At 39.8% G+C, this 14,635-nt stretch overlaps 2 protein-coding genes across 7 annotated transcripts in view; one reads left to right on the top strand and one right to left on the bottom strand.

Annotated features, from left to right (window-relative positions):
- Window positions 1–2: 2 nt before the first annotated feature.
- Window positions 3–3,642, bottom strand: LOC135485575 (uncharacterized). Its single transcript, XM_064767736.1, has 7 exons — window positions 3,585–3,642; window positions 3,082–3,379; window positions 2,254–2,711; window positions 1,741–2,021; window positions 1,217–1,316; window positions 793–923; window positions 3–294 (listed from the first exon to the last, which is right to left on the bottom strand). Exons 1-7 carry the CDS (start codon window positions 3,634–3,636, stop codon window positions 34–36), a joined length of 1,581 nt encoding a protein of 526 aa, XP_064623806.1. The 5' UTR covers window positions 3,637–3,642; the 3' UTR covers window positions 3–33.
- An 823-nt stretch (window positions 3,643–4,465) lies between these two features.
- Window positions 4,466–14,635, top strand: part of LOC135485572 (cysteine-rich motor neuron 1 protein-like) — a 47,403-nt gene continuing 37,233 nt past the window's right edge. For all 6 annotated transcript variants that reach the window (XM_064767732.1, XM_064767729.1, XM_064767731.1 and 3 more), the window contains exon 1: window positions 4,466–5,062. In XM_064767732.1, coding sequence (XP_064623802.1) covers window positions 4,723–5,062 — 340 coding nt within the window. In that variant the 5' untranslated portion in view covers window positions 4,466–4,722. The remainder of the gene's footprint in view (window positions 5,063–14,635) is intronic.

The following is a 14,635-nucleotide window of genomic DNA, read 5'->3' as shown; positions in this document are numbered from 1 at the left end:
AGTCATTAGTCATTAGTCTAACCAGAACCACCATCAGGTTGACTTTATACCCCGCCCCATTGCATAGAACTCCCTATTCGGCTTAACATTTGCTACAAGAGCTATCCTATTCTCCATGGAGTAGAAGGCTGTAATTGCTCCGATGTCCCACGCATCCTCTTTCGTCAGCCCATGCTTCTCTAAATCCTTAAAATGTTTCTCCGTTATGGTCTCTGTATGACATACGGCCATGGCAAAGCGAAGGATAGACTTTTGACGACTGTTTAGTTCTGCTTGCTTCCAATTTGTTGCAATCTGTAATGAAATCAAAGGAGTCTGCTGAGGCAACTGGCTCATACGCAGGAGCTAACGACATGCCTAACGACGACAGCTGTCCGGGAAGATGGCAATACTAAGTCATTGCACAACTATTATAACATGGATTTGAGACAAACGTCATTGGCAAGGTCACGCGCAGCGTAGCGAACGACCGCACCGGATAGTTCTCAAGCTCTCCGAGCATTATCTTGCTCTTTCAAGCACCTAGACTAGAGGCAGTCTTCTTCCTTTAGTAAGGGAAGACGCCGATCCACTGTGTCCGGACTATTTCTTCTGTAAGGACAACCTACTGTGCGGAGTCCTTGGGACAGCGTTCCGAAGGAGTGAGTACTGAGTCGGTGCTATGCCACGTCTAGTTGCATACTGAACTTCCAGCGGTATCGCCTCCGTAGCCTCCGCCCATATTGACGCCCGTTGTATGTCAATATATTGAGGGTCAATATGTGTTTCTGATGAGATTGTCAATGTCCTTACCTGCTCCGCCAGTAGCGGGTTCTTCGAGTAGTTCCGGTGCATCGCACTGTGTTGAATTACGCAGTAAACGCACTTGTTAGCAGCACCAGTAGCAATAGCTATCATTTCCTTATCCGTCTTCGTCAAGTTGCCTGAAATTAAAATGAGACTTCTTCACAATTCTGAGGGTCCCAAGACATGAACTTTGGCAGACGATCCGGACGAAACTGTTGGGATCGAAGGCTGACCTGAGCAGTCCAATTTGTATCACATCCAAAACACTGAAAATTTGTGACAGCTTGTTTAATAATAATATGAAGTGGGATAAAATATGACAACCTTGTTTGAGCTATGAAGATATTCAGAACATAATTTCAGCACTATAGGGACACTGCTCTTTCTCAGTCTCCATCAGTAAGTCAGTTACCTATGATACCTAGCTTACCCTTTCCGTCAGCCATCAAAGTATCGTGATGGTTGAAAAATGTTTTGAATTCGGCAGGACGACGAGCGAATACTTTCAAGGCATTTGGCAGAAAACCCATCTGAAATAAATGAGAGGTATAGATTGAGACGGTTTCGACGGCCAACTGTAATTCAAGTTTTCGGTGCTGTTCGTCCTTGGACTTGCTACTTTTACTCTTTTTACACATCCACTCGCTATAACACCCTTTGGCCGTCTGACAGGGGAACAAAATTTTGAGGCGAAACACCCAGATGCGTCAGGAGACTGAGAGCAAAAATAAAATTCTGAGATATTTGTAGCCGAAAAACGTCGTTTTTGCCAATGGATTTGATCAACGAGTCTATGCAGACCCGGTGTTAATTCTCTCCTCCCTCTTTTTTTTCGTATATGATGACGTACATTTCTGTAGGAGTTTAACAAAAAATAATCCGGTACGGTTTTTATGCTTGATGTGGACGGTGCTGATGCCTCGTTGTCACTGGGTAAGGAAATAAAAAGCGCACCTGTGCTTTCACTTCCATCATTCTTGCTTTGACGGTCTGGTCATTTGGTTCGAACGCCATTTCTGGAGAATCATATCGGGAATTGTGTTTCTTGGGGCTCTTGTCGCCTTCTCGGGTTGAGGATGTTACAAACAATTTTCCGTCAAGAGAATCAGGAGAAATAACTGGTTTCTTTTGGCTCTTGTTGACTGCCTCCGGTGTGGGTGTTACAAGCGTCCTTTCGTCGGGAGCATGAGAAATGGGTTTCTTTCCTCGCGGTGATATCGTAACACTGACAGGGGCTAGACATTTCAAAGTATATGTATTAGAGGGATGTAAGTAGAAGTACTGTTTTTTTGTCTCCCCTAGCAAAAGTCGGAGGGCTATATGACTGCTTCAACAACAGATAGATGAGACCTCATTGACTTAACTTTTCACTCTGTCAGACACCTGACCTGACGAAAAAGCTGTACAACGATGAGTGATACGCTAGTATGGTTCGTAACCGACGATTTACGCATCATTTTGACCTACCGGTTGCAGAGAAAGGCATCTCAGTTGATGATGTATATGTCCTCCCAGTAATTGATGATGTACCTGTCGCCCAAGTTGGTGGTATATTTGTCGCAGTTGCTGATGATGTACTGGGCGTCTCAGCTGATGATGAAGGTGCCCCAACTGACGAGGTCTCAGTTGTCCTTTTTGACTGAAACTTCGCCAGTCGTCCACATATTTTCGAAGCAATAACCGAAGCGCTCTGGATCGCATCAATACCATACTGGCTCAGAAAGAACATATTTTCTTTCGCCGGCTTGGAGACGAAGTTAGTCATGGTGTCTTTTCCTTTGTCACCGGCATAGAGAAGCCTGACCCCCATACTTTTCAACTTCAGGACAGCGTCTTTGTCCACGTCGTCTACATTTGGCCATTCGCTTGAGATGATCAGGCCAATGCGAGGTACTGGTCTGGAACCAACCTTCTTCTTGAATCCCCTAGAAACAATCCAAAAAAATAATAGAGTGAGATAATTACTGAAAAAGGCGGCCGAAACTGGACCTAGATTTTGATACAGTGACAGTGATTGATAAAAGTCATCCTCCGATATCTGGATTTTGGACACCTCCTCTCATACAGTGTCAGTGTGAGGGTAAAGTGGAGTCTCTACAAACGAGGCCGACAGAAATGATGACATGTCATGCAGAGACGGTCATGCAGTCTACAGTCATACGCGCGCCCACGAATTTGGAGATTAAAAATTAAGAAATATTTTCGTGATTTTTATTTTTGCGAATCCAGATTATGCGCGAAATCCGCGAATATGAAATGTTCGCGAAATTTTAGGAGTTTACTGTATTTGTTTACTTGTATAATAGAAATTTTAGCGCTTGGTACAAATTGGACGACTCGGGATCTCTATCACTCTGCATTCCGGCGATTTTCTGTTGAATTTCTGAAACATTATAGGTCAGGTTGGACACCAGAATGGTTCTGTCATCGTAGAAAATGATTCCTATACGTATGGCCTTTCCGCCAACTGTTAGCCTGTTGATCAATGCCTTCAAGAATTGAATGAAGTTGCTGACTCCTTGTCCCGCGTTGGCCAAGTTATTCGTGATGTCCACCAAGAGAAAGACGTCGCCCTTGACCGAGGTATTGCAAACTAAAATAGAGGAACAGTAGAGATAGAAAGCGTGATACGTTAAGGATCGAAACCCGTTAAGAGTTGCCAAGGTTTCCAAATTGCTTAAGCCAAACTTATATTGCTAACTTTATTCCATGATACTGGCAGCGGAAACATATATAATTATGTAGTGCTGCAACCTGAAAAGAAGCATGGGATAGAAGGAACTGATAAATTTACGTACCTTTTGGTTTACTTGCGTCCGGATTGTCCAAAAATGATGTTAGAAATGCCATAAAAACATAGAGGACGATCACACTGCTTGATTTCGTCATCTCTAAGGTTTCACCGCTACCACATGATTTATGTTGCCCTGCGGTGCATGTTCTAAAAGCGACTAATTTAAGCAAATCCTTGACGATACATTAAGTGTCATCATTTCTTCTTCTTTATATCTTTGAACACAATCCACGTTGCATATACGTCATAAGAAAAGCAAAATTCCATGAAAATATCAAAAGAGATGTATTCATCATCTTCAGGTTAAAGGCAAATCGTTCAAAAGGTTCATGATGGACCCCTGAGGTAGTCCATTACTTCATCAATCTCCCTTACTTTGGGCAAGGGACGAGGCAGGTCCACTGACTGCGTCCGGAGTGTAGTGTCACCTGATGGTCCAAAGGCTGCCACTCCGCCTCCGGGGCACCTCGTTCTTTCGCCGATAATAAGAAGAGACTACCAGGATGACGAAATGGACTGCCCCAGGAGTCTAGAGAGGCTGCCGTCTGTCATTCCTTCTGGTATTTTGTAGGCTAAAGAAACGGGTATAATATATACAGTGAGATTGCGGTTGTGAGACGTATCAGTAATAATTAACATGAACATTCTACCAACAACGGTTTTTACACTATATATAGTACACGTTTGACTATAACTTTTGATTGAAGTGGTTTTCCTATGGACACATTCTCATCTCGTAACTTAACATTACTTATTTAGTTAGTCACAATTTGCAACAGACGGTAGCACTTACGAACTGTTATTTCGAAATTTGGACATTTTCATAAGTCCGCGCCCTCTATCTATGATAGCGATTGCTTTTATGTGTAATGTGGCGAGCAGACGGCTTTCAGTCTTGTGCCTGTCATAAAGGGGTAAACGTCGGATGTCGTCAAGGGTTTGCAATACTTGATACAGCGCTTAGATTGGAAGTGTTAGAGAGGTCACCTCATCACTTTGATCTACGACAGCGGGAACTCTCAAAATTCGCTTGAAATGTTTAGAAATAGCGGACAGTGGTGCGACGCAGTCACAATCTCAGATCTCAAATTTAACGCGGGAGGCACGTGCAGCTAATCTCAGACGCAGCATAACCGTTAGCTATGGACTGTCAGATTTATGGATTTCTTGTGTTCGTGTTCTTGTGCGGCCTTCATGGGGGTGCAGTCCGTGGTCAGCTAGTTTGTAATGACTGTGACACAACGCTTTGCGAGAAACCGGTTGATTGTCCAGGAGACATTATCCTGGACCAGTGCAGATGCTGCCATGTGTGCGCGAGGATGGAGAACGACACGTGCGGGGGTCCATTCGATGCCTTCGGACGCTGCGCCGACGGGCTAGTATGCTTTGGATCTATACAGTCTCTGGATACTTTATTTGGAGTTTGCAAACCGAAGGACTTCAAACCTGAAAACAGGACAGACGTGATTTCTAATATTCTAGGTAAACCCTTAATTTAATTATTGCCTGCCATTCTTTGCGTTTTGCTTTAACTCTATGTCTTCTTAACGAACCCTCACAGCAGGTCATTAATTCCCTCAGCCTAGACAAGCGTGCTTGTAGAGTAAGTGGATTCAACCAAGTCAAAATTAAATTATTTTGTGTCCCTCAGGCTGGTGTAGCAGGAGGTTTAGTCCCCAATAAGGCATATGTATATTCGAACAGGTAGATCAAAAGTGTTCCAGGTCTGCCAGGTCAGGTTACTGCCCAATTGCACTTAGTTTTGGTGGTAGTTTGGGACACTGAATGCATCCCTGCCTAGTATATACAGTGGAACTTCCCTTAGTGGACACCTCTCTATTAAGGACACCCCTCCATTAAGGACACTTTTTGGTCCCAAATTGGTTGTCTTCATTCATTCTGACCAGGCTCTCTAATAAGGATACCTCCCTATCAAGGACAGCATTTGTCAGTCCCAGGAGTGTCCTTGATAGAGAGGTTCTACTGTATATAGCTATAGTCCCTAGTACACCTAGTACCTAGTACATTAATACATACATATATAGGCCTACAGTAAGAAATGTAATGATATTTTTGATACCTGGTTGACACACATATGATTATGTTAAATTGATATCTTATTAATGTGTTTTTTGTTATCATTCTTGCATTATCACAAAGTCACAATCATAGACGAAACATAAGATTTTACAGACGAAACATGAGTCCATACATGGTAACTACCTTTCCACGCACAAAGGGCCATATTGATAAATGATATTTCATGTGAAATGTAGGTCATACATGTGTAGCCATTTTATTGAAATGAATTAATAACTCTGAAATCGTGAATGGACAATTGAAAAAAGTGAATGAGAATGTCACATATAGGCCTTGAGAACATTGGGAAAATAAAAAGTGTTATGTTATGCTTTATAGACGGTTTGCTGTAGTTTGTGGTTGACTGTTGGGAACCACTAATTACTGGCAGACATGATTGATGGAATTATTGTTGGCTAATTGCATTATGAAGTCATTAAATGGAAATGTCAGATATATCATGTTAGGCAGTGATTGTATAGGAATATAACTGGACTGCCTGAGGTTTTTAAATTTTCTGCACTCATTGATATTCTACCTTCTAATATCTGATTGACCTGCATCCAGTTGGCCCCTGTCTCTATTCTAGCTTTTAAAATGTCACAGAAACTTGGATAAGCTCCAGCACAATTGGTGGATTGGCAATAATATCCCTGCATCTAACCATTTTCAAAGTACATATCGTTTATTTTTGTGTCACAACTCAATAGACTGACAGATTATCAGTTTTTTTTGTTCATTTGCATTGTAGAGACAATGTCACAACTCAAGTTGGGGTGAGGCTTTATTAAAAGACGGTCCACCAAGTCAATGTAGCAACTGAATAACTTCTGGTTTTTCAGTTATTAAGCATTGATTTCTGTCCTCAGAGTGATGGCATTCCTACATGCCTGGTATTTGTCAAGGTGCAAAGTGGATTTTAAAGTCTGTTAGTATTTTATGTAGACACCTCACAAATGCAAAATGGTAACAATATTTTGACAAGGGTGCCATGTATAAACTAAGTACAGACATTTTTGGTCCTTGTTCTTGAAGACACAAACTGTATGCTCATGTGGTCATGAAATTTGTCCACTGAATTGAGGTCCTTTTGGTGACTGGTACCAATACTGTTGGCTGGCTCTCTCTATTTGATTTAAGGTTTTAATTATCAGATCATTGCATGAGTTCAATGAAAAGCAGCTGCTTTGCATTAAACAATTACATAAGTTTTTTCTAATAAGCCGGAACAGTACAGTATGGAACAGTACAGTATGCCGTTCAGGTACAGTGGAACCTCCCTTAGCGGACACCTCTCTATTAAGGACACCAGTTTTGTTCCCAAAGTGGTTGTTTCCATTCAATTTGACCTCTCTAATCAGGACACATCTCTATTAAGGACAGCACTTGTCAGTCCTAAGAGACCCAAGGGTTCTACTGTACTTCAGACTTAAATACTTTCTGACAGCAGTACTTCTGCAATATCACCATCATCACCACCATCATTATCCGCATCTTCATTTTCAGTTTTGTGGTCCATTTGGGTTCTTTGCCATATTTGGAGAACTTTTAGTCAATTATACCATGCAGGTTACTCATTTAGCCTGTTCAAAAGGCACTCAGAAACACAAGGAATCGGTGATACATGTACAGTGGTTTCAAGTCTCAATCAAAGGATGTGAAGAACCAGGAATTTATCCCATGCACACCAGCACATCCAGAGAAATACTAATATCTATTATCATTTCAAGTTCTCCCTTGACTTCAAACCCGGGCCAAATTGTGTGTCAGACCAGCAGCGTTAACCTCCAGATAGAAGGCTTTTCAGTCCTATCTTGAAAGTCACAGTTGGTCCTCGTTGAGGTTTTAAGGCATTGACATGATATTGTTAAGAGAAATTGTTACAAGATTCTTTATCTCAAATAACTGCAAACCTTTTGATTTCTTTGTTTGTGACAGTTTGCTTGTGTTTCGAATAATTTCAAATCATCTTACCCGGCCAGCCTTTCATGCCCTACTAGTACTAGTCATCTTGAGTGTAATAATGTCTCTTTGTCACGCTTGCTCTGCTACATTTAGAACTACCAAAACCAACTCATAATCCAGTGTAATGTTATGATAGTGCCGACTACTCATGAACATAGTAGAAAGTTCATTGATAAAATAAGTTTGTTTAAATGCATGAGACAGAATTTAGGAAAACCTTTTTTCAATTTGTGGTCATCAGTTTTATTGGCAAGGTGTTGTAAAAAAGGTCTATATACTTAAATTTATGTGCATGGCGAAATGTAAGAGTTGTTCATAACAACAGTAAAGTTGCCAGACCAGTACTCTTAGCAGACCAACCCTGTTGCATCAATGAGTGCAATATCGTGTTGGGCAATGCCAATGAAACAAATAACGCAAAAGCATTTCAGAACAATGTTTTATTCCAAATACCTGCATCAGGCTACTAAACCAGGTCATTTATACCCAAAATTACACTTACACCACTTATCATTTGGAAAGAAATATAGGTTGATACTTTAAATTTATAAATAATATCATTAGATCTTCAGTACATTGTAGTAATTGTACAGATCACTTTGTTGATCAAACTGCAGTTGTTTGATATTGCACAAAAAGTTGTGAAATGTTGGCTAGGGGCCCAAGCTGAGAGGATAATTTGATGAAATTAGAGGCAAGTGGATCAAGTCCCCGATAGTTGTTGGCAAAATCACAAGTGAAAATCTAGCCCATTGAATTGCAACAACTATGTACTGTTTATATGTGCTTGATGGAACTTGTGAACCTCTTCTGGTGAGGATTTTTTTGTTGGTTAGTTCTCAGTTGCTTGTTAACTTTAAAATGTTCCTCCTGGGTATTCCCCCAATGCTAAAATGATCCCATTTCAGAGTTCTTTTACAGAGGATCTGATGAATCAAGGAGGCTTTGCTCCTGGAGACTCCCCCTGCGTTATTTGTAGAAAATCTTTAAAACTGTGTCCTTGAATTGTAGGATATATATATTGACCCTAAAAAGCACCATGGCCCCCCCTCCCTTTCTCTGACTGTTGGTATCAGGCTGCATTTCTGTGCACGGAGTTTCAAAATGTTTTATATGTACTTAGCAAAAAACCCTACCCCCTTCTAGTCAACCTGACCACAGTTTTATAATAGTTGATACGATTATCAAGGCATGATTAGAAATGAGGCGACACGTCCCCCTCAAATTCTACAAGCAGACTAATGGGGGTAAAATCCCTAAGGTAAACTTGCATGAGGGTAAAACGGAGCCATTTACTGGGTGCTTTTAGTTCACTGAAGGAAACAAGTTTGTAAAAAGCTAAGTCTGAGTTTCCACGATCCATGTCCAGTTTTGTTTTGCTGCAAGAGGGCATGTTTTCAAAATGCTTAGATGGTTCAGAAAATTCAGTTGCAATATAGGTTCACAGAGTTAAAAAGTGAATAATTTGCTTATTTTCAATTGGCATTATTGCATATGCTGCTTAAAAGTTCAATGGAAATTTATTGGTTTTAAACGCATAACAGTTGAAGTTTTGGTGCTATTCTAAAAGTTTTCACGAAATAAGACACTTGCGAAAAACTGAGTAAGGTGACATGAAAAAAAAAAGTTCTAACCCCTGGACAAACGAAAAACAGGAAAAGGCAAGGGCTTAACTGTGTCACAACATGGTAATAGCCTCAGTGGGGGTGATTTGCAACTAAAACAACCCTTACTAAGCCATTTAGACCCTGACAAAACAACAGGTGAAAAGGTGGCTTTCTGCTTATCCCTCATTACAGGGAATTTAAGGGTCCATTCAAATGACTAAGGAAACCTAATATCTCATCAGCTGGTTTTGATGGGAGGATAAGGGTCTTTAAACCAGGATATAAACATTGTTTGGGTTTAAGAATGATCAAGCAGTGGCCTTTCCCTAATCGCTACAAGCCTTTTCTCCCTCTAACAATTGAAAGTTGATGGATATTTTCGAATGTTTTTGATGGAAGGATAAAGCCCTTTGACCGAGGGTATAAAAATTGTCTCTGTCTTTAAGAGGTAGTCTTTTCCTAAGTCTTTCCTGCCTCAAACAATGGAAAGTTGGTGAATATTTTGTGATGTGACCTCAAGACGGGGTTCAGTAGGTGCAATTCCATCAGATGGTACCATGGACCCAGTGATACTCTAAGTTCTCTACTATTGTCGCTATAGTCCCTTTACTCTCTACTATTGCCATGAAAGTCCCCTTATTCCCTATGACTGCTGTTGTAGTCCCTTTAACGTTCCATTAAAGTTGAATGACCACTAAATCCAACACAAAACTGGTCACTTGCTGGTGTGGTTTTCTGACATCTTTTAAATCATTAAGGGCGATTATTAGTGTACTCATAATCTAGAGAAATAATTCACCAACTTTAGCTTTGCATTACAAGGTTGAGACAGTACTAAAATGGAAAAAGAAAGATGTCTTCAGGCTATTATATAAACTGGCTCATGTTGTTGTCATCTGACAAACCTCTCTGGCCATAGATAATATCCCCGCTGTTATTTAAGCGATGTGATGTATGACAATGGGGACCGGCAAATCATGGCCTCCCATTATTGGAAACATAAAGCTAAAAGCAGTGCAATGTACAGAGAAGGGTGGTGTATCCTAATGCTTTGTGGGGTTACTGAAAGGAGGTTTGTCTTGATATGGAGATATTTTATGCGATGAGCATGTGGAATGACACTGATAAGGAAAAATAGCTGGCGGGAGGGGGTTTATTACAGTTGATGTAATGGTCGTGAGACCCAGATATGTATTTGTATCACTCGATGTTAATACACCAGTTCAAAAATCCTCCTCCCTTTACAAAAATTCAATCAAGACAATGCTTAGACATCCTCATTATCCAGATCCAAATTTGTGCCAGTATATCATCATTAAGGCGCCAGTACATTTCATTCTCATGAGAAAAAAATTAATTTTTGTCATGCCCTGGAAAAACGCCGAACTTGAATGACTGATGTATATACACGCCAATCTGTGGCTTTTATTGCAATAATGATTGATAATGGCAGCATGGGTTATACCAGTTACTCGCCACTAACTAAGGTCATTACAGTGACCAATATAGGGCCAATGTGTCACCAAATTAGATTCCTCTCCTGTCTACCAATTTAGCACATAATAACTTTGATTGGTCATTCTGTCTCATCGTAATTGGTAAACATAGCACATAATGTGTTTGCCCAGTTAGGGGAACCACAGACCTTTGATGATTAACCCATCATCATTTTCATGTGGGGTCTCCAGGAAAATATATCATTCAAAGCAGAACGCACTCATTGGAAATTGCGGGAAATTGTTTTTTAGCTCACCTGGTGAGCTACATAAGCCGTCACGGAGCATCTGTCATCGCATTTGATCGTTAAACTAGAGTATGTATCTGTTTTGAAACACTTGGAATAAAAAGAGGCTACCACTCTCTTCCACAGCATCCAGCCGCTTCTAGTTGGAAAGAGATGTTCTTTATCTTGACAGAAGCTATCTCGTATTACTCCTCTGTGTAACAGGAGATGTGCTCGTCACTTACTTCATGATATCACAACTTGATATTTCCATTGGGATTCATGGCGCTTTGGCTCAGGTTTCTGATGCAGAGCATGAAAGAACAGAATAGTGTTTTCGGTAGTTTTTACGTAAAACCTCATGAAATACTTTTGGTTGGAAGAAACTTGATAACATTTACATTGCTGATCATAGTGAAATGTGTTTGGGGATGGGCAAATACCATTTTTTCAATAAAAAAGAAGTTATGCATAAAACATACCTCTCTTTCAGACAGGTCAACAAAGCATTGTTTAGACAACCTATTCAATACAAAATTTCACTATGTGATGAAATATGTGCGGGTGGTTGCTAAAAATAGATTGTTTTGGGGTTTGTGGTTGTCTCTTCAATTTCCGGAATGCTAGAGAGCATTCCAAAAAGTTATGATACTTGATCATGCGGATTCATGATAAGTTGTGTTGGCTTGTCAAGTGTGGTTAGGCAGGGTTAATGGGCACTTAGACGCCCACTCATGAACTTCATACCTCATAGTGATGAAATTAATTTGTTTATTGGGTGCCATATGAACTTGGTGGGTCAAATCCATCGAGTAAGTCTGTGAGAAATCGACAAGGAATCGGTGAATCATCAGATGATGAGTGATCGGTGCATATTTGTATTGGTGCGAACACCAGCCCAAAAGAACATAATGACCCAATTCTGAGAAGAACAAAAAATTATCAGTCTGAGATTTATCGGTTTATCGGGGGTTAAAATCTTGAATTAATTCATAATGTCATTGATTTTTGACCTGTTAGGTTTGTTGTCTACAAGGATGGAAGACATTCCTTTGGAACGAAATCATGCTGTAAGATAGTAGGATTTATCCTTGCTGGTTGCAAGCATATTGAAAGAACAATGTCATTAATTTTCAACTTGAACAAACATATCCAAAGTATGAGGCACTTGCGATAATAAGGTCAAAAGAAAATGATTCTGAATAGTCTGCATTTTAATCAAAACATTAACATCTGTGCATTTCTTTGTCAATTAGCTAAGCGATGCGAAGAATGCAATCTACGTCATTGAAAATACTTACGCACTTTGAGATTTGGATTGTATAAAACAACTTCCCTATCTGTAGCCAATGGGGAACCAAGGTTTTCTATCAGAAGTAATGTACTTTTCGGGTAATCGATCTTGCCGTCACAAAGAAAATGGACTTCGGAATGGAATGCACTGGAGTGCGATATCATATTTTGTTCAAAACTATGTGGGATGAAAAAACAATAAATTCAGGGTTCAAACAAAGACTTAAATGAGGTTAGAATTTCTGGCAAAATATTTACTGTTTCAGAATTGTTGGGGACATTGTGTCAGGTGTCCTAAAACTTTGATAAAATCTTTTATTGTTGAACCTGATCGCATTAATCAAGAGTTCAGTTGAGGACAAGCTCTTCAGACACCCATTGAGAAAGGACGGCAATATTTGTACAGTATTTTTAGAGTGCCCGCCTTCAACATGGAGGGGTCCTTGAAAAATGATATTCTTCTTGTCCCCTCATCTAATAATCTGCAATATGGCACAATGAAAGGTCATCAACATTATGCATTCAGTTCTCACCTAAAGGTTGGGAATGGACATAAAACTGAATACAGTGTACAAGGGTCAACCTAAGACCCTGATACAGCTCACCAAGAGTAGGTATAGTGTTTTCCTTATGAAACTTAGTTTAAGAATAGGAACATTCAGCATCAAAGGTACATCTTATGGCTGGCACTATGTTGAATCTTATCATGTCTTGAGCATATTATTTATGAATTAAAGGACGACTATACACAGGAGCCAGCGGGTCAAATGGGCCAGTTTCAGGTGACAACTATGCACAGTTAGAGGCCAGGGTCGAGATTGATTCATCATCAAATGTATTTCTTGCATAAGTATGAATAGTTTTGATGAGCTATCAGATGGGAGAGACCCCTCCCCTATTAGCGACTTTGTTTTACCTAAATCAGACCTACCTGGCTCCAGACTCCCTTTAATGCATACTTCTTTAACCTGTTGGCCCAATTTTAACATTGGAAATAAATCACATATGGCTTTAAGCCAACTACCTGTTGAATCTAATTCATCCAAGTGCTCTCAACCATTGTTATCAAATAAAAAGTATGAAATACTTGGGCATATGTGAAACAAGAAATAAGATGTTAAGAAACGGAACAGAAATGAAATGAAATAGAAATGAAATGGTAAGTGAAATTGTAGCATAGCATTGACAGAATTTATTGGTAAATTACTGGTCAGAAGCAATTCCCCTTGTCTCCTGTCCAGCATCACATTTATAATAAACTCATACCCTCTGATAGATATGAGTGAGGTTTTAAGGAATCAGCTTGGATTTCGTAGCAGACCAGATCATGGGCATCTTATCAAGTTTGACTGTATTTGGTATTTGGGATACAAAGAAGGATGTTACTTCTGACCAGAACTGTAACTAACTAACAAATTATTAGGATGAAAAAATGCCCATTATCCCAGGCCATCTTCCAAGAGTCGTGATGCTGAATTGCTCCTTTCCCATGTGCCATGGTGGTTACAGATCTGACAAAGCGCGACCATATATCATGTAGCAACAGCCAATCGAGGCTAATTGGAAAACATTAGGTAACTTTTTATAACTTTATGCATATTGATTCGTGCTGTGTACATTTGCACAGATGGCATAATTCCGTATTATGGCACTTGAGCTGTATAAGTTCCAAACATTTTTTTGCTTTTCATTCATTGTAGGTACTAGACCAGACGGTATAAAAATTGGTAAAAAATATACACTTATGTATTTTACATGAGTTTTTTCAGCAAATATTTATATGAACATATATGAATTATTTATTTTTGGGACAAGTTTAGAATGCCTTATAATGTTATTAGGTTGTTACTCTTGAGTTCTTTTGTGGATGATGTTGCAGTTGATGCCTGATAATGGTTCAAAATGTTGCATATGAAGACAGTCCAGCACCATCATTATCAGTGTTCTCCACAGAGCCATTTGTCAGGGCGTCCCCCTCATCGTAGCAGCTTTTCTATTGTAAGCTCCATATTAACCGGCCTGATCCTGATCAAATTTGTCAAGCTAGTTCGGCTTAATTCTAAACCACAAATCCATTAAATCATGAGAGTTGACATTAGAATGAGTGCCTTTCCTTGTCGTATGCTATTGAACTTGCTATCCATGAGGCATAGGATTAACTGTTAAAACCAATAATCTGGGCAAGACTGATCTACGTACATGTTAATCCGATTCCTTTGGCAACATTGACATATTGACCGAACAAGATCCCCTTGAGAAATTTAAACAAATTTATGCAAATTTTAAATACTTTCATAATGTGCAAATCCAAACAATTACCGGTACTGATCCAAATCAGCTTTTTGTGTGTTAGATCTTGGGTTAAATATCTAGCATGTCAAGCAGCTT

This window comes from Lineus longissimus, chromosome 3, assembly GCF_910592395.1.
Source record: "Lineus longissimus chromosome 3, tnLinLong1.2, whole genome shotgun sequence".
Taxonomy (NCBI): domain Eukaryota; kingdom Metazoa; phylum Nemertea; class Pilidiophora; order Heteronemertea; family Lineidae; genus Lineus; species Lineus longissimus.
Note: the sequence above shows the minus strand (reverse complement) of the source record. Positions and strands in the feature narration are given on the sequence as shown.

Excerpts from the sequence above, each read along its gene's own strand:
- LOC135485575 (XM_064767736.1), bottom strand. The coding sequence starts at position 3,636 with ATGGCATTTCTAACATCATTTTTGGACAATCCGGACGCAAGTAAACCA. Across the intron at positions 3,380-3,584 it reads GGACGCAAGTAAACCAAAAG|TTTGCAATACCTCGGTCAAG; the intron begins GTACGTAAATTT and ends CCTCTATTTTAG. Across the intron at positions 924-1,216 it reads TTTGATGGCTGACGGAAAGG|GCAACTTGACGAAGACGGAT; the intron begins GTAAGCTAGGTA and ends TTTTAATTTCAG.